General features: G+C 35.9%; 2 protein-coding genes across 2 annotated transcripts; one reads left to right on the top strand and one right to left on the bottom strand.

Annotated features, from left to right (window-relative positions):
- Nucleotides 1-315: 315 nt before the first annotated feature.
- LOC136273867 (histone H2A) lies at nt 316-1,161 on the bottom strand. The gene has a single exon (XM_066079581.1). The coding sequence runs from the start codon at nt 1,088-1,090 to the stop codon at nt 710-712; it is 381 nt and encodes a 126-aa protein (XP_065935653.1). The 5' UTR covers nt 1,091-1,161; the 3' UTR covers nt 316-709.
- Nucleotides 1,162-2,131: 970 nt separating this feature from the next.
- On the top strand, nt 2,132-15,683 carry LOC105330743 (alanine aminotransferase 1). The gene is made up of 13 exons (XM_034480108.2): nt 2,132-2,793; nt 3,387-3,476; nt 3,634-3,745; nt 4,082-4,212; nt 5,027-5,143; nt 5,448-5,577; nt 5,857-5,936; nt 6,311-6,444; nt 6,725-6,833; nt 7,059-7,124; nt 7,476-7,631; nt 14,170-14,282; nt 14,452-15,683. The coding sequence occupies exons 1-13, from the start codon at nt 2,566-2,568 to the stop codon at nt 14,540-14,542; spliced, it is 1,557 nt and encodes a 518-aa protein (XP_034335999.2). The 5' UTR covers nt 2,132-2,565; the 3' UTR covers nt 14,543-15,683.
- Nucleotides 15,684-17,234: the final 1,551 nt, after the last annotated feature.

Genomic DNA, 17,234 nt, shown 5'->3' with positions numbered 1-17,234 from the left:
TGACAGAGTATGCATGTGTGTATATATATACGTTTCTTATCAATGGGTTTCAAACACTTCAGTTATATAAACACAGAAACCTAGAATTGTATATTTCCTTTTATACGACAAGTCGTTATCCAAGCACACAAAATCAGTTCAGTTAGAAATGTTATTAATTAACGACCTGGTTAAATATACAGCACGCAAATTGTGCGAACATTCACGTGAATTTCTCCATAGTCTGTATCATCTATATGCGCCAAGTGTCTATTTATTTATTTTTTTTATATTTATTTATCTCTCTCTCTCTCTCTCTCTCTCTCTCTCTCTCTCTTTTAAAGTCTGGCGATTTCCTTTACAAAATTAAATCGGGGAAAACGTTGATTACATGCAGTCAGGGACGAGGATGGTATATTAATTGACAGCGTAATAGAAATGAAATTAATCGAAATACAAATAGAATGTGCAAATCGGAATCAAAATATTGAACACAGACAGTTTTAAATTAATGTGTGTGTGTGTGTTTCTTTTTTCTTGAAAGCAACTGCACGCACGCTAATATATACCGTTGTCTCGATAATCTAAGAAGCGTGTATCTACGTGTGCTTTTTATATAAATGCTTATGTGCATGTACACTGCATATTATAGAGGCATCTTTTCGAAAAATATGGGTGGCCGTGAAAACGGCCGTTTGGTATAGACAAAAAAGTCGACAGAGCTGACTTTTTACTTGGCGGCGGGCTTCTGGGTCTTCTTGGGGAGGAGCACGGCCTGGATGTTGGGCAGAACACCACCCTGGGCGATGGTCACGCCGGACAGAAGTTTGTTCAACTCCTCGTCGTTGCGGATGGCCAGCTGCAGGTGACGGGGGATGATTCTGGTCTTTTTGTTGTCACGGGCTGCGTTGCCTGCCAACTCCAACACTTCAGCGGCCAAGTACTCAAGAACGGCGGCCAGGTACACAGGGGCACCGGCTCCGACTCTCTCGGCGTAGTTGCCCTTCCTCAGCAGACGGTGGATACGACCCACGGGGAACTGAAGTCCGGCACGGGATGATCGGCTCTTTGCCTTTCCCTTCACTTTACCTCCTTTACCACGTCCAGACATTTTCAAGTTGTAGGTTGGGTGCTGACAAAATGATATCAACGAATAACACACGATGCGCTGCGCCACGCTATTTAAACACTTCCACGGATTGAAATGTTACCTTGGTCAAAATTTACATAATAATTTCTCACGTATTACACGAAAGACAAATAATATTATATTGAAATAAAGACATAAATATACGTTGTAAAAGTGATGTTGCTTCTCCAATTTGATCGTGTGCATGGTCAGAAAGATCAAGATTGTATGGCATTTTTCCCGTTTCGATCATGTAAATGCATACTCTAGAGGACATTTCTGCCGTGATCATAAAAAGAAAAATTAATTAAAAGAACAAAACATATTTAAATCCTAAGATGCAACTTCTATAGACAATTTTATTTTTATTCAATAAATTTTTCTCCAAATATATGATGTTAGATTTACTTGTTCTATAAAAGCAGAGCAACATCGGTCTTTCTTGGAAGAAATATTTCTTATTTATAGATACCCGTAGTTATCCATTTTCAAACACCTCTTTTTACTAAGAACTGTCAAATCATATTAAATGCATGCCAATATTCACAAGAAAAAAATGTTTGTGAAATTCTACTTTTCTTTTGTATATATCTAGTTACCATACAACAACATATTTATTTCCAAAGACTCAATAAAATAACAAACTACAACAATACCTGTTATTATCAAGCATGATGCACATTGCTTATCATCCAATGACATTTCCAGTTTACATTTATTTACGGATTACTACGTTGGGTATCAAAGATGGATGCGGCCATAAACCAAGGGGTAACCTCAAAAGCATCGAATGTTTTACCATTCAATATTTAACATAATTATGTGTTCTTCATTTTTTAAAAACAATTTTATTTCTTCATAACCATATTCCTGCAAATTCAGACATTCAATAACTAGATCTCATTTAAAACCTAAATATTAAACATTAAGGAACTCTACAACAAAAGTCGCATTTTGAAAGTTCCTTCATTATCTTATCATTTGCTGCTGTCTATGCCTTTGATCTATGTCATTCTAAAACATTGGCCATGGTTTAGCTCCAGTTCCATTATGATATTGGATGGTCCTTGATTACCATCATTTGACTGAACGATTTTAACCGTTTGTAAAACAGTTTCCTTGAACATTATGTTTGCATATCCTAAGCCTATAAAACAAACGTAACGTATTTTTGATACCTAGGCTACAGCTTTTAATTAGTCTAAAAAACAACCGAGGAAATTCAGCATACTACTATTTAGGCATTCTCACTTGCCCGTGAATCAGGTATGCCGGAATTGTTTAGTCTTTCAGAAATATTCATCTATTACGTGCCATCAGTGCAGTTCCTATTATATTTTCGTCGCAGTTTTGTTTTGGTGTGTAAAATTCACTCTAGGGTTACTTTGCAATACTGACATCAAAATTTACCCATTTATTTGGTTATATTTCCATAGAATTACATATAGTTTTGGAAAATGATGCGCCTTTCCCTATTTCATGCACCTAAATGGATGTGTGCAAGGACGGTGAATTCTGTAAGTGCCCTTGGGCATATGAACGGGACATGCCGCTTCCATGCATCAAATAAACGCCAAAAGGTTTTATCTGTGGATAATATGAACCCTTTTGTCAAAAATATGGAGTATGCAGTCCGCGGTCCAATAGTTATACGGGCTGGGGAAATTGAGGAGGAATTGAAAAAGGTACACGGTTACAAGTATCTCTTATGCAATTTGATGTCAAACTTCAAAATATACATTCTCTGCAACTGTACGGTTCATTTGATTTTAATTTGATTTAGTTTACATTATGCATGTCGAATGAGCCTATTACTTCATTATATATTTTAAGCCCAATTGTCCAAAATCCAGTTTTAACCGCTTTCATCCAAATCTGCATCAGGGCTACCGGGAGATAAATATTAATTTCTCTAGTGCTTCAGATATTTTCCAAATCTAAATGTAGAGGATGACTTTTCCTTATTTCATTTCATATTACTTGGTTTCACAAATAACTTCTAAGTCATTTGTGAGTACTAAGCTCTTTTAGGCATAGTAATGCATGTAGATGGAATCTTATAACTTGCTGAGTGTAACTTGCTATTTGGTTTTCAGTCACACTTGTATTGTTAGCAAGTATAACTATTTATTTCACCTACAAAACAAATACATGTATAAAGTATCACATTTCTTACTTTGAATTATCAATCATAACTACTTTGGCCACATCTCAAAAAGGATATACAGTTTGAGAAATTGTACCATACCTTCAACTTATTCTCTGTTCTCATTCTAAGGGTATTAAGAAAAATTTCAAGGATGTGATCAGGGCTAACATTGGAGACTGCCATGCTACTGGTCAAAAACCATTAACTTTCTTACGACAGGTAATGTATACCATAAGCTTTCAATAGTATTAGAGGGGATTTATCGTAGCATACAATTGTTCACAGCTAAACCATTATGATAGACATACATGCATTTGGATGTTTTTTTCCCCATCTTTTAAAAACTCTTTTGACTTTTTCTTTCACAAAAATGTAGGTAGTTGCACTGTGCACTGACCCTGATCGCTTGATGAACAGTCCTGACTATCCAAAAGATGCTAAAGAGAGAGCAAAGAGAATCTTGAATGGCTGTGGGGGACAAAGCATTGGTAATCTTTATCGAAACTTTCACTGCATTTTCCAACAACGTTTTAATCTGGAATTTAATATTTAGAATCCTAAAACCTGTCAAATATTTTATCAATATAGTGTTGCCTCTTCCTTAGATTTAACATTGCATTAACTTTGTTAGTTTTAGATTATAGCTTTACCCGAGAACAGTTTGAATAATGATAAAACTTACATAACATCTCATTTCTCATTCTTGGGCCTGTGTAATCAGTTTGCTAAGCTTTGCTAACAATTCATGTTTATGTAGAAATAACATTTGTGCTTTCAAGAAAAAGGTTCATGATTTAAGATGACTTTAATGTGGAAACATTTAGGTGCATACAGTGATAGTGCAGGGGTGCGAGTGATTAGAGAAGATGTTGCTAAGTACATCACAGAGCGAGATGGACACCCCTCAAACCCTGATGACATTTTCTTATGCACAGGAGCAAGTGATGGTATCAAGGTTGGCTACATTCTATGTTAAATAATCAATACAGAAATATGTACAAGTACATGTATAATGCAGATCTCATTACTCAAAACAATGATCACTACACTAAGTACCAATGACCTGGTACCTTTAGGATTAAAGGGGATATGCCGTCATCTTGTACATTTGAGGATAAGAATGTAAACATCTCTAATATAGGTATTTTTCTGCCCAAAACTGGCCAAATATGTTGCCAAAAGATATTCAAGCAATAAATATGAAGTCCTACATGTCATTTTGTTTGAAAAGTATGCATACAAGATCAGGACAACGCCTTTTTAATCCCTCAGAACACTTGTCAAACTGCGCAGCTACAGACTTATTTTGAAGATTTACAATTTTTAAAAAATTTCAAGGGGGTTCATTGGTGTCCTCTCTACAACCATTTCTTGAGAAAATTGTCTAAGCTTGCTTATTTAAGTTGTAAAAGTTCCAGAAATGTTTACATTCTTATCCTCAAATGTACAAGATGGTTGCACATCCCCCTTTAAACAGTTACTGGCTTCAAAAGGACAATACTTTCATTGGTGATTCATTTCCATGTTAGGAGAATGATACTTTCTTGTTACCAGTATGTATTAATTCCACATTATTGATATGTTGCTTTGCTAAATGACTTGTTGCTCGGTCAGTTTGTAGGGATACCTTTTCTTCTTGTTTATAGAGTAAAAAAAATCTTATTCACAAAACTATCACCTTTAAATCTTTACAAGATATCAATCAACATATGCAACAAGATATCCACTTTGTCCACTATAGCAGTTTTTATTCCTGAGTTTATTTTTAGACCATTATGAAGCTGATGATGACTGGCAAGGACGGAGCAGAGAGAGCTGGAGTCATGATTCCTATTCCTCAGTACCCGCTGTACACCGCCACCATAGCTGAATATAATGCTTACCCAGTAAGTGACTTATTCTGTGTCATGTATTGTATTTCAATTCTTATGACCCTCTTTAAAATGACCTGTTGAAATGCCAGTACCAGTATTTACAATGTATGATGGTGCCGTTTTAATTCTGTCCATTATTTCTGTCTTTAGAGTTCTTAAGATTCTTTTTTGACATGCCTTCACACAATCAGTGTGCCTGGATGTATATTGACAACTTTTTGTTTAAAATGAAGTTTCTTCATCATCATCATCATCATCATCTTATATTATTTTAAATGTTATTTAAATGGAATTATCTTAATATGTTTCTTATTAGATCAGCTACTACCTGGATGAGGCAAATGCCTGGTCACTGCATGCCTCTGAACTGAGGCGGGCTCTGAATGAGGCTCGCAAGCACTGTATCCCCAGGGCTCTTGTCATCATAAACCCAGGAAACCCCACAGGTCTGAGTATAACTGTTCATATTTCTCTCATTGTATTCTTCTTCATTCTTATTTGGTGTTATTTTACAATTACATAATTACTCAACTTTCTTTGTTTTTCTTTGTTTTTTTTCCTTCTTCCAAAATTGTTTCAATACAATTTCTGTTTTGTATGTTCTGTTTCTTTTATTTTACACTGTCATTTTATGTACTGGTGTATGTACTGTTTCTTTTATTTTACACTGTCATTTTATGTACTGGTGCATTCCTATGCAATGTATGTATTCATGTATATTTCAGGTCAAGTTTTATCCCGGCCAAATATTGAAGAAATTATCAAGTTTGCTAAGGAGGAGAATCTCTTCTTAATGGCTGATGAGGTAAAAGAGATTATTCTTTGGAACTATTTGAGCCCCCTCCCACTAAGAGTAATAAGTTCTGCATTCAGATCAGAAACATGAAGCTTGTCTATTTAACTAGTGGCAATAGCCTTGGCCATAATTGGCAAATGTGACACATGGACAACAGAGAGAAGTTGTGTTAACTGTACCTACCAATTTTCAAGCAAAATGATTTCATCTGCCATTAAAGAAATAGTTGTATTGATTGGCAAAACTTATGAAATTGATACTGAATTTGACATTTTCTATAGATATAAAGTCCATGTAGTCAAACTAGCTGAAGATCCACCCCAAAATCAGCTTGTATCATACCATTAGTTCTATATGATAACAACTTCTATATGATTTGTCAGGTATACCAGCACAATGTTTATGCAGAGGGATCTGCTTTCCACTCCTTTAAGAAAGTTCTGATGGAGATGGGCCCAGAATATAAAGACATGGAACTTGCTTCTTTCATGTCTACTTCCAAAGGATATATGGGAGAGTATGTAATAATAAAATATCACATATCAGATTTAAATATTGAAGATGATTACCAGTGGGTTTATATTTGGAATTAAGTTTGATGTCATTTTAGACTTACGGTAGCAGTTAGATACTTAGTCTAGTAGAGAAAGAAATGGTAGAGAAATGTGCTTAAAATTTCCTGTTTATGTTTAAGCGGGTTTTTTTTTCTTTATTTTCTCATTTCAATTGGCTGTTTACACAAACACTTTCAGACAACTATCATGTTTTGATGTACTATTGTTTATTTGTATGTATAGATGTGGATTTAGAGGAGGCTACTGTGAGGTCATCAATCTGGATCCAGCTGTTAAAGCCATGCAGGTCAAGTCTATATCAGCAAAGCTCTGCTCCTCCGTCTCTGGACAGGTGTGTGTTAATTTGTGTTCATTCATTTAATAAATGGAAACATAATACAAATAGTGTTTGTTTAAGATTTCTGTTACACATTAACTCTCACTAGAAGTATGTGAACTATCAATGTGATAAGGTTGTATTACCTTAGGTGTATGCAGGTTTAATATTATGCATTTTCTTTTCTGGTAAACGTTGGCTTATAAATGTCATTAAGATTGCCTTAATTTTGATTCTCAGACTGCCATGGATGTAGTAGTGAACCCACCAAAACCAGGAGAACCTTCCTATGAACTCTTCATTAAGGTATTCACCCTCCTTTTGAAAATGATGTCTTATTTCTTAAGTCATTTTAATTTGTTAAATTTTACTTTATTAATTATAAACATGTACAATGTATGCACTTGGCAAGAACCTGGTTATTATCATACTTGTAAGGACCATGCATGCTACCAGTTTGAAAAGCAGTAAAAGTAAGCAATTGTACAACATAAAAAGAATAAACAGATAGGAATGGAATATATTTAAAGCTTCTCATACTTATCATTATTTATCACTGAAAATTGACTATGATTTTTGAGATAACCAACATTCACTGTTACAGAAATATATCGGTCAGCAAATGATTAAATTCAAACTCAATTCAAATTCAAACAGGAGAAGAACATGGTATTAGGCCAACTAAAGGAGAAGGCTGATCTGGTGGCAGAAACCTTCAATTCCTTGGAGGGGATGTCTTGTAACCCTGTCCAGGGCGCGATGTATGCCTTTCCTCAAATCAAGATGCCACAGGCTGCTATTGAAGCAGCAAAGGTAATTACTAACTATTGGACATTTCAGGTTTTTACGATGATTGGATTTAAAAGCAGTGTTTCATTATATATTCAATTATGGTATTTAAATGAATAAGTTCTGAATAGAAAGACAATGCATTGATTGGAATTACAAAGGCAGCAGCTTTTGTAATTACTTCAGTGACGTATGTCAGACAAGCTGAGTAACATGGCAGTTGCACACACCAAAACCATATAAACCATAGCAAGGCATTACCTTATTAATGTATAAAAAAGGACTCCCCAGCCAGTATAAAAGTTCTTTGCTCTGTTATAGACAATTGAAGCTGTTTATTTTGATGCTCTTGTTTTTGTGCTGTTTGTTTTGATGCTATGTCTTCTTTTCTTTATGGAGTACAAAGGGGCCGCTGGGTACAAGTGCAGATAATTGTCTGATTAACGGTTTTTTCAGTAACAAAGTCATATACCGTAAAATCAATTGTTAAGAAAGTATATTTTTTTCATGCATATATTTAGTACTATTTAGTTATTTCTGTTCAGTATATCAAAGTGTGTGAAGCCAGGGTTTGACGTAAAATTTTACCTCCTTGTAATGGTGACATAGGATTTTTGCGAAAGTACATGAATTTCTCGATTATATCCGCCAAAATAATGGTATACCTTGTTGGCCCAAATCCGCCAAATTTGTCTCCCGCCAAAAAAAACCGCCTATACGGTATCAACAGTCACGAGAGGTAAACTAATTGCATTGTTATTACATGTATGTTCATATATCTTACTGCAAATGGGGCAGAAGTTGCATTGTTATTGTGTTAATAATGTTTTGCTGCCCTTGAGGCAGAAGTTGAGGCTTTCTATTTTTTGTTGGGGGAGGGGATAATTATGGCCATACAGTGAACTGTGTGTCGTCCATAAACAATTTTTAACTTCATCTTGAAAACTACAAGGTAAATTGTCCCTTGGCAAGAAAGAGGAGATTGATTGATTGATTGATTGATTGATTGATTGATAAACACACTAAGATAAATGATAAATAGATAAAAAAACAGATAGATGATTTTCAAGAAACACAAAAGGTAGTTTATGCAAACCAATTACACAACAAAATGCCGCAAGTTTTCCTTCTAGAAAAATGTTGTTGCACGTAAAATCCCCCCTAGAGATTTTCACAATTTGGCATGTATGGCAATATTTAATTGAATGTGTTCTATTTTAGGAAATCTACTTTCATATTTGTTGCATTGTATGCTTGTAGTAATAGCTGTATGCATTTTGAGTGCAAATGAAACTGTGAATAAAAGATACCTTCAGATCTGTAGCTCCTGGTTTGAAAAAAATTGGATAAAGGACCTGGGAGCTACAGTTGCATACCTTATTCAGGGGTAGACACTAACTTAAAATCCATGGTTGCCTGCAGGGCTACCATATTATATTTCTTACTAGCCCTGTCCATGAATTACCGGTAGTAGACCAGCAGCCAAAGGCTGCTGGCCGAGTCGCGGAGCGACGAGATGAGTAGGTGGGGGAGGGGGTTACCTCCTCCTCCTGCAGGGGTAGGGGGGGGGGCCACCCCTGAAAAATTTTGGAAATAAACAGCCAAATCCTGCATTCTGATTGCATTTTTGAGCAAAATTGTAACTTTATCAATAAAAAGTAAAAAAAATTTACAAATTTTATTTAGGCAAGTAGGACTACATTTATCTGTCAATTTTTTATTTTAAAAAAGGTACTGGTAATAAGATTTCTATCATGCAAATCCATGATATTGTTCCCAAATAAAGAGATTGTAAAGAGTTAGAACCCATAATAATGCCAAATCTTTAAAGGAAAATTGACACCCGGTTACTTTAACAGTGGTAGAAGCATCGGTGATATCCAGCTGGTGTGATGCAGGAGGTTCAAAGTCAGGAGACACACCAAAGTACTGAGGACCTCTACGCGGCTGCACAGTCACAGGAAGAAGCTTTATTGGAGGGGGTGACAAACTCACAAGAGATCTGAAGAGAATGGACAGGAAGGAGAGGATCAAATGGCCTGCTATGCGTGATAGTACCAAGTGGAACCAGTTTTATGATGATTTAGAAAACATTCTGAACTCAGCTCTCCATGCCAATGTAGAGAGGAAGATCAGAGTTCTGCCGGAAAGCATATTTGCACTAAGAAAAAACAATTTGGAGCAGAGGAATCAAAATTGAAGAGTAATGCGCCAGTGAAACCAAACAGAATACAAGGGGAAGTTGCCAAGATAAGGAGAGAGTGAAGGTCACTCAGAAAGCAATATAGGAAAGCAAACATAGGAGATAAAGAAGGACTACAACACCTTAGAGAAACCCTAAGATCTGTTTGAAGTCTTTACAGAATGCAGAGAGTTAAAAAAAGAGAAGAAGAACAAGAGCAAAGAAATGAACAGCTTTCGTCCAAAACCCATAGAAGGTCACAAAAGCAGCATTAAAAGGTGAAAAGACAGGTGCACTGAGAGGTACAAAGGAAGAAATAGAAGAGCACTTAGGGCAGAACCATTCCCCCAAAGAGATGAGCCATTGGGAGAGTGCTCAAGGGTACCACAAGTAGAACCACTAAACAACAAAGAATCAACGTGAAAGGAAGTTGATGAAGTTGTCAAAGAGGCAAGATCTTGATCAGCACCTTGACAGAGTGGGATTCCATACGAAGTTTACAAGAAGTGTCCAAAGCTCTTGTGTTGACTATGGGAACTCCTCAAGGTCATATATATAGAGGAAAGGAGTCATCCCAGACTGTTGGAAAAAAGCAGAGGGAGTCATGGTACCAAAGAAAAAAGATGCCAGAAAAAATAGTCAGTTTAGGACAATATCACTTCTTAGCTTATAGATAAAGACCTTTGCTGTATTGGCAAAAAGACTGACAGTGTATATGACCAACAATGGACATATCGACACTTCAGTACAGAAAGCTTGAGTTCCCAGATTTCCAGGATGCTTAGAACATACCATTGCAATAACACAGCTGATCAGATAAGCAAGAATAAACCATGGAGATCTAACAGCAGTTTGGCTAGACCTGGCAAATGCTTATGGCTCTGTTCCACATGCACTCATCATGAAAGCACTCCAGTATTATCATGTACCGGACAAAATCCAGGGACTAATCAGAAGTTATTTTGACAATACATGTATATCCCAGAGAATCACAGTAGGATGCTTCACAACAGAATGGCAGAGACTAGAAAGGGGAATAACAACAGGTTGTAACATCATCTCAGTAATTCTGTTCGTGATGGGGATGAATCTGAAATTTGGCGCCGCAGAACAGGAAACGAAGGGCCCCCAGACATCGACAGGAACAAGACTACTTGCAAAAAGAGGCTTCATAGCATAGATGATATTATCATTACTACCACAACACACGTCCAGGCACGTTAGGTACTTGATGCCCTTGATGAGTCGGTAAGCTATAGTCTGTCCCAAGTTATTGCTTCCATCGCTTTTTGATGATTTTTAAGAAAATTACACATACCTGTGAAAGAAATACAGTTGAAATCGTTAAAAGGGAATATATCCAAGATATCCCCTTTCCCTTTTTCCCTTTCCACTCAGAAAAATTCACAGGAACGAAAACAGATTCCTTATGGAGATTTATAATGGGGAATGTTTACATTTTTTCTCCATTCGGAATACACTCGGAATACATTGCGCAATCTTTTAACGTTATCATCCGGGCTTATTAATGGCTGTTGCAATGCAAAATCTCCGTAGACTTTATATTTCGGGATGTGTATTGAAACCTGAAGCGGTAGAGGGGGCGTTTCAAAACAGATCATCTGGACATTTTTTATATTAGTGGATGAAATTAGTTTGAGCACAAAGGTATTTACTGTTATTGAAATATCAAGCAAAAAGTGGTGGAAGCAAAAACTCGGGATAGAGTATAGGCGAGAATGAAGATCAAGCCCCAGAAGTCAAGAAGCCTAATTACTTTATAATGAAGGGGAAAGTAACAAAGAAGATTGCATTAAAGATACAAGATGAGGAGATACCATCTATTGTGGACAAACCCATGAAGTGCCTACCAAAAGTTTTTTGACTGAAGGACCAGGGAAACATCAAGCAACTGGAAGGTAAAGTAACAGAGGAAATCAAGAACATAGACAAGACTGAGCTGCCGGGGAAATTTAAAGTGTGGATGTACCAACATGGCCTGCTGCCTCATCTACTATGGCCTCTAACCCTTTATGAGGTCTCCAGTAAGACAGTGAAAGCATTGGAAACGACAGTAAACAGATTCATCCAAAGGTGGTTAGGGATCCCACCATGCTTTTACTAGTCTTGGACTGTATAGTGTCTCATCCAAACTTCAGCTGCCAATATCATCTTTGGTTGAAGAATTCAAAGTTGCCAAAGCCTGTCTAGTTCTCTTATTAAGAGATTCGGAGGACTGAGAAGATCCAGAAAGCAGGCATAGAAATATAAACTGGAAGGAAATGGTCAGCCAATGCCACAGGCAGAAAGCAGGTGAAGCATGCAGATATAGTTGGCACAGTAGTAGAAGGGAGACAAGGGCTAGGAAGCAGTCACAGAGAAAGCTAAATGAAAAGCAACAACACTGAGATTCGTGGAATGGTACAGGCAGAGATCCGCCAAATGGAAGAAGAGTTAAGAAAGGCAAGAGCAACAGAAATGGGAAGCCAAGGTGCATGGACGAGATGGACAACATCAAAAAGGAAGCTGAATTGGGGAGAAATCTGGAGGATGGAACCACACCGTATCCAGTTCCTTTTAAGATCAGTGTATGCTCTGCTGCCATCGCCAGCCAACCAACCAACCAACCAACCAACCAACCAACCAACCTACACAACCTGGGGCCTTACAGAAAAAATATGAACTGAGGTACTCTGGAACACATCTTATCATCATGATATGTCTCTTTGACACAGGGCAGGTACAGATGGAGACATGACCAAGTACTCAGAGAGCTAGCTGACATCATAGAGAAGGAACGGAAAAAGAAAAGAGGTCAGAAGAGAGACAGTAAATATATCAACTTTGTGAAGGAAGGCAAACAACAGTCAAGAAACCCTCGGAAAAGAAGTCTATCTTGGATTCAGCAACATCATTTGAGATGCAGGCAGACCTCGGACGACAGCTGGTATTTCCAGACGTTATACACACCAATCTCCACCCTGACATTGTATTATGATCTCAGGATGGTAAAAAGATTATAATGGTGGAACTTACGATCGCATGAGAAGAGAAATGTGAGGAGGCCTACCAGAGGTAGTTAAGTATCAAGATCTGGCAGACAACGACATATAAGGGATGGATGGATGGGTTTTCCCAGTGGAGATTGGCTGAGAGGATTCCCAGCCCAGTCTATGGGGAGAGCAATGACAGCCCTGGGAATTAAGGGGAAAGAAAATAAAGCAAGACTATGGAGACTGTCAACAACAGCAGAGAAGTCATCATGCTGGTTATGGTGGAGAAGAGTAGTGCAGAGCTGGAAGGCATCTAACTCACTACCTCAAGGGCTTTCCAGGATAGGTGTCGAAACGACGGATGGTGGGTGGAACTGGCTGACAACGTCTGTAGATTAAGCAGTGAACTCACTGTTTTAGGTATCATATTACTAACTTTACGGGGCTTGTGATGGCATTTAAAAGAATATTGGAGGCAAGTTAAGTGACGATATATGTAGTAAAATGTCCGAGGAGATTTTTGGAATCAAATATTTGTATAGAATGTGGTTCAGAAATAAAACTAATTAGTCCAAAACTAACACAAGTTTTTGTGCATCATAAATTGCAGACCTGCAGCTATATAAAAGATTGCAGCTATAAAAAAGCTATAATATAAAAGATTGACGATTAAAGGCCTACAGGTCTCTTTTTACAAAAAGTTTACAATTTTTGGCCCCTTCAGCAAGGATATAGATAATCACAGATTCCTCCAACTCTTGAACCTCTCCCCCTCCCTCCCTCACCATCAAATATTAAAACTGGGGGTTACAGTTCAAGGAGTCTCAGATAAGGGTTTATACTTCAAAATGAAGCGTAAATGCAAACATGAGACTCTCTGACTTGTCTAAGGGCTATGGTACTCAGGTGACCGTTAAGGCCTGAAGGCCTCTTGTTTAAAAAGCAATGAAAAACAAGGCAAAGGTAAATAGATAAAAAGATGCCTTGGCTTAGCACTACCCTAATCATGGAAACAAGATTTTTAAGAATCAATTACTTTAAAATCATTGGATAAAAAATAATGCAGGTTGAACTCGATGAGTGATAATTACTGTGTTGGATGAAATGGTACTGTAGGACCTGCACGAAATACCCCTGTAGTTCTGAAATGAGTCGCGTGTAAAAATTAACTACACTAAAATCAGGTGATTGAAGTAAAAATATTCATGGCATAAATATTTGAAAATGAAATCAGTTTTACAAATCATCATGAAAGAAGTCTGGACAATCGCAATAAAGAATATTGTAAACCCCCCCCCCCCCCATTTCACCAATAGGGGACAAATAAAAGAAAAGTCTCTTGGAGGCTGTAGATCTTGATTCATGCCTTTCAATTTGTCATTTTCAGAAAAGAGGTATGCCTGCTGACACAATGTACTGCTTTGATCTGTTGGAAAGTACTGGAATCTGTGTGGTGCCTGGATCAGGATTCGGACAGCAACCAGGAACTTATCATTTCAGGTAAAAAAAAAAATCAGGGATCAACACCTAAAACATATCCATCAAACAGAGAATATCATAAAATTGTCTTGCTTTTTTTCTTCAATTAATGATGAAATGTAGATTTGACATACAATGTATAATAACTTGTACTAGAGTATTAGAGTACCGGTAGTCTTTTCTTTTTTAGGACAACAATATTACCCCCTGTGGATAAACTTAAAGAAATGATGGAACGTTTTAAACAATTCCATGCTGGTTTCATGCAGAAATATAAATAAGAACTTCATGTAATAAAGTTTTGTCTTTGCTGCCAATTGAAAAAAAAATCTCTAATAAAGTTATGTTCATTATAAAAGTGTTAATCATAAACACATCACTATAATTTTGTTTATACATGTGTATTTCAACTCACATAAATACATCATTCAGTCTCAAAATATTTTATTGATATTTTATGGCAATGGAATTTTTCAGATTGTCTTTGTACACAAAAGTACGTCCATTACACATTTGTAAACTATTGCATTTGCAGATGATGTAGATTGAATTTACTGTGAACATTTCTGATTTTATGGTTTCATTTGAAAGATTTTAGGATTCTAGAGATCCAGCAGCGACAGATATATGCTGCTGGAGCCAGTCACTTCTTTTGAATATTTTTGGTGCAATTTTTACATCTGCTTTATATGACTTTAATCCATGTTACCAGGTATTAGAGATAAGCGATCATTGTTTTGAAATTATTTGATTTATTTCTATAAAATATTTAATATCCATGTATATTTTACATGATTTTCTTATATTAAAGTGCTATATGAAATATAGATTTAAAAGTTTCCAAAACTTTTTGTTATTTCTTTTTTTTAAGTAGAGTTTTTAATCTGTTTATTTTGATATAGTATTTGTCTTAAGTGAGGGGTCTCCATATAGTATGATGTATGAAGAGAAAGATATTTGATTTGTTATTTTGTAGTCACTATTTATTGTCAGTTCATGTTGGACAACAGTAAAAAAAAAATGAAAGTCAAAGCAGAACATGCGCTTCATCATTTAATTCTTTATTATATTCTTTTATAGGATATATCTTCATGTACACCAAAAATTGTGTAGAATAAATTTGTTGACTCAAATCTAATGCATGTATAACTGTGCAGTGGAATATGCACATTGATTAACACATTGTAGTTATACTTTAAACTTTGAAACATTTGCATAATGATGAGATATGCTGTATTACAGAGGGTTGCATCACATGAAAATGGTTTTTTCTATGTTCAGTACTAGTGATGTACTAATGATCTGATGGATTTTCAATGTGAAATACTAGTACAGTGTATATATTTTATACTTATAAAATACTTCATTGTTAAACTTCTTAATCTATGAATGTGAGCAATGCTAAATAAAATTTGATGCTTCTGTTTAGTTTGAGTATAAAATTCATCTGTTAATTGCTTAATATGAATGTTTTTTGCTGTCATTTAATCAAAGCATGTAAAAATATGAATTAAAATTTGTTCTATATCAGAAGATTCTTAACTAAAATGCAATTGCAGGATTTTTCAAATATCTTGTCCTCAAAAATTGACCTACAGAGTGCAGCAACCTTAACAATAGTTTCTTGGTCAAGGTCAAGTTAGACTACGTTAAAAAATCTGTTTCCAGTGCATATATATGTTCTCAACATAGCCTGATCTTGTCCATCTGTCTGTCCATCCAAGGTTACTATTTTCTCTTCTCTTTGTGCAATCAAACTCATACTTTATTCAAATAAAGCCTTTGAGTGGAGGGTGTGCAGTGATCTTAAACCTCATTTCTAGGGCTAAGGTTTATAGGGCATAACAGAATTATTTTTTTTTAAAAATCCCTCTCTTCCCTTGGTATATTCTGGCTAATACTTCACCTACAGAGTTCTGCAACCTTAACAAAAGTTTCTTGGTCAAGGGTCAAGGTCAAAGCAGACTACATTTAAAAGCTGTGTCCAGAGCATTCCCATATTTTTCGAAAATTAGGTCGATCCTGTTTACTGGACGAAGGAGCCCGTTTTTAGCAAAAACAAAAACAAAAAAGTATAAATAGGTCGACTTCGAAGAATTGGTCGAGAAATAACCGCTAGTTTGAATGAATAAATGGTTAAACCATAACATTATCATATATATAGTAGCCTTTAATCTTATTTCACAGTTTTAAACAAAAGGGAAATAAAATGCATTTCTTAAAAACATCATAATAAAAAGTCTGAAATTGCATCAAAATCTTCAAACAAATTTATTCAGTATGGCCGGATTAATTTAGATCGTTTTTATAACTCTCCTGTCATGTGTACAAACTGGTGTTAACCGGGGGATAGTAATTAAACTAGCCTGGAGGTATGACTACGGTAGCATATGCAACCCTGTGTCTCTGTGTGATTTTTTACTGTGTATATAAACACGAGTCAACCTCTAACTGTATATAAACAAAGTAGGCGCTACCCAGACAGATTTCAGAGACACCTGGCTTAAATTTTCACGGACAGTTTTATTTTGAATATACAGAAAAAAAATTGTACATGTATTCTATTATAAAAACAAATCTTTTTTTTTTTATTTCTACCCGACGATATCCCCCCTAAATTTTACCCTTTGTACGGTTTTCATTTTACTTTTACCACGCGAAATCGATATCCTGTTTATCGTAATAAGTGCATGACAGCATGTAATAATGATCAAAAGAAGATTCAGTCAGCGATCTAAGTAAGAAATGTAAGAAGAAATAAATTTATTTACATTTAATTTGTTTATTGTTTAAATGATAAATTACTACTGTAACAGTATATTTATTAAAATCAATCCATACGATTTACACAGAAATTCAAGCAGTATTATAGTAAACACTCATGATTTTATTGGAGGTTTGCATAAATTTTTGCAAAATTTCATATCAAATTTTCAACCAAAAAAAATAAAATAAAATAGGGCGAAGCGATGA

This window comes from Magallana gigas, chromosome 3 (assembly GCF_963853765.1).
Source record: "Magallana gigas chromosome 3, xbMagGiga1.1, whole genome shotgun sequence".
Taxonomy (NCBI): domain Eukaryota; kingdom Metazoa; phylum Mollusca; class Bivalvia; order Ostreida; family Ostreidae; genus Magallana; species Magallana gigas.
The sequence above is the reverse complement of the archived record's forward strand: the minus strand, read 5'-3'. Positions and strand labels throughout refer to the sequence as shown.

Coding starts and splice junctions, on each gene's coding strand:
- LOC136273867 (XM_066079581.1), bottom strand. CDS start 1,090: ATGTCTGGACGTGGTAAAGGAGGTAAAGTGAAGGGAAAGGCAAAGAGC.
- LOC105330743 (XM_034480108.2), top strand. CDS start 2,566: ATGATGCGCCTTTCCCTATTTCATGCACCTAAATGGATGTGTGCAAGG. Junction 2,794..3,386: donor TTGAGGAGGAATTGAAAAAG/GTACACGGTTAC, acceptor TCTCATTCTAAG/GGTATTAAGAAAAATTTCAA. Junction 5,144..5,447: donor CTGAATATAATGCTTACCCA/GTAAGTGACTTA, acceptor GTTTCTTATTAG/ATCAGCTACTACCTGGATGA.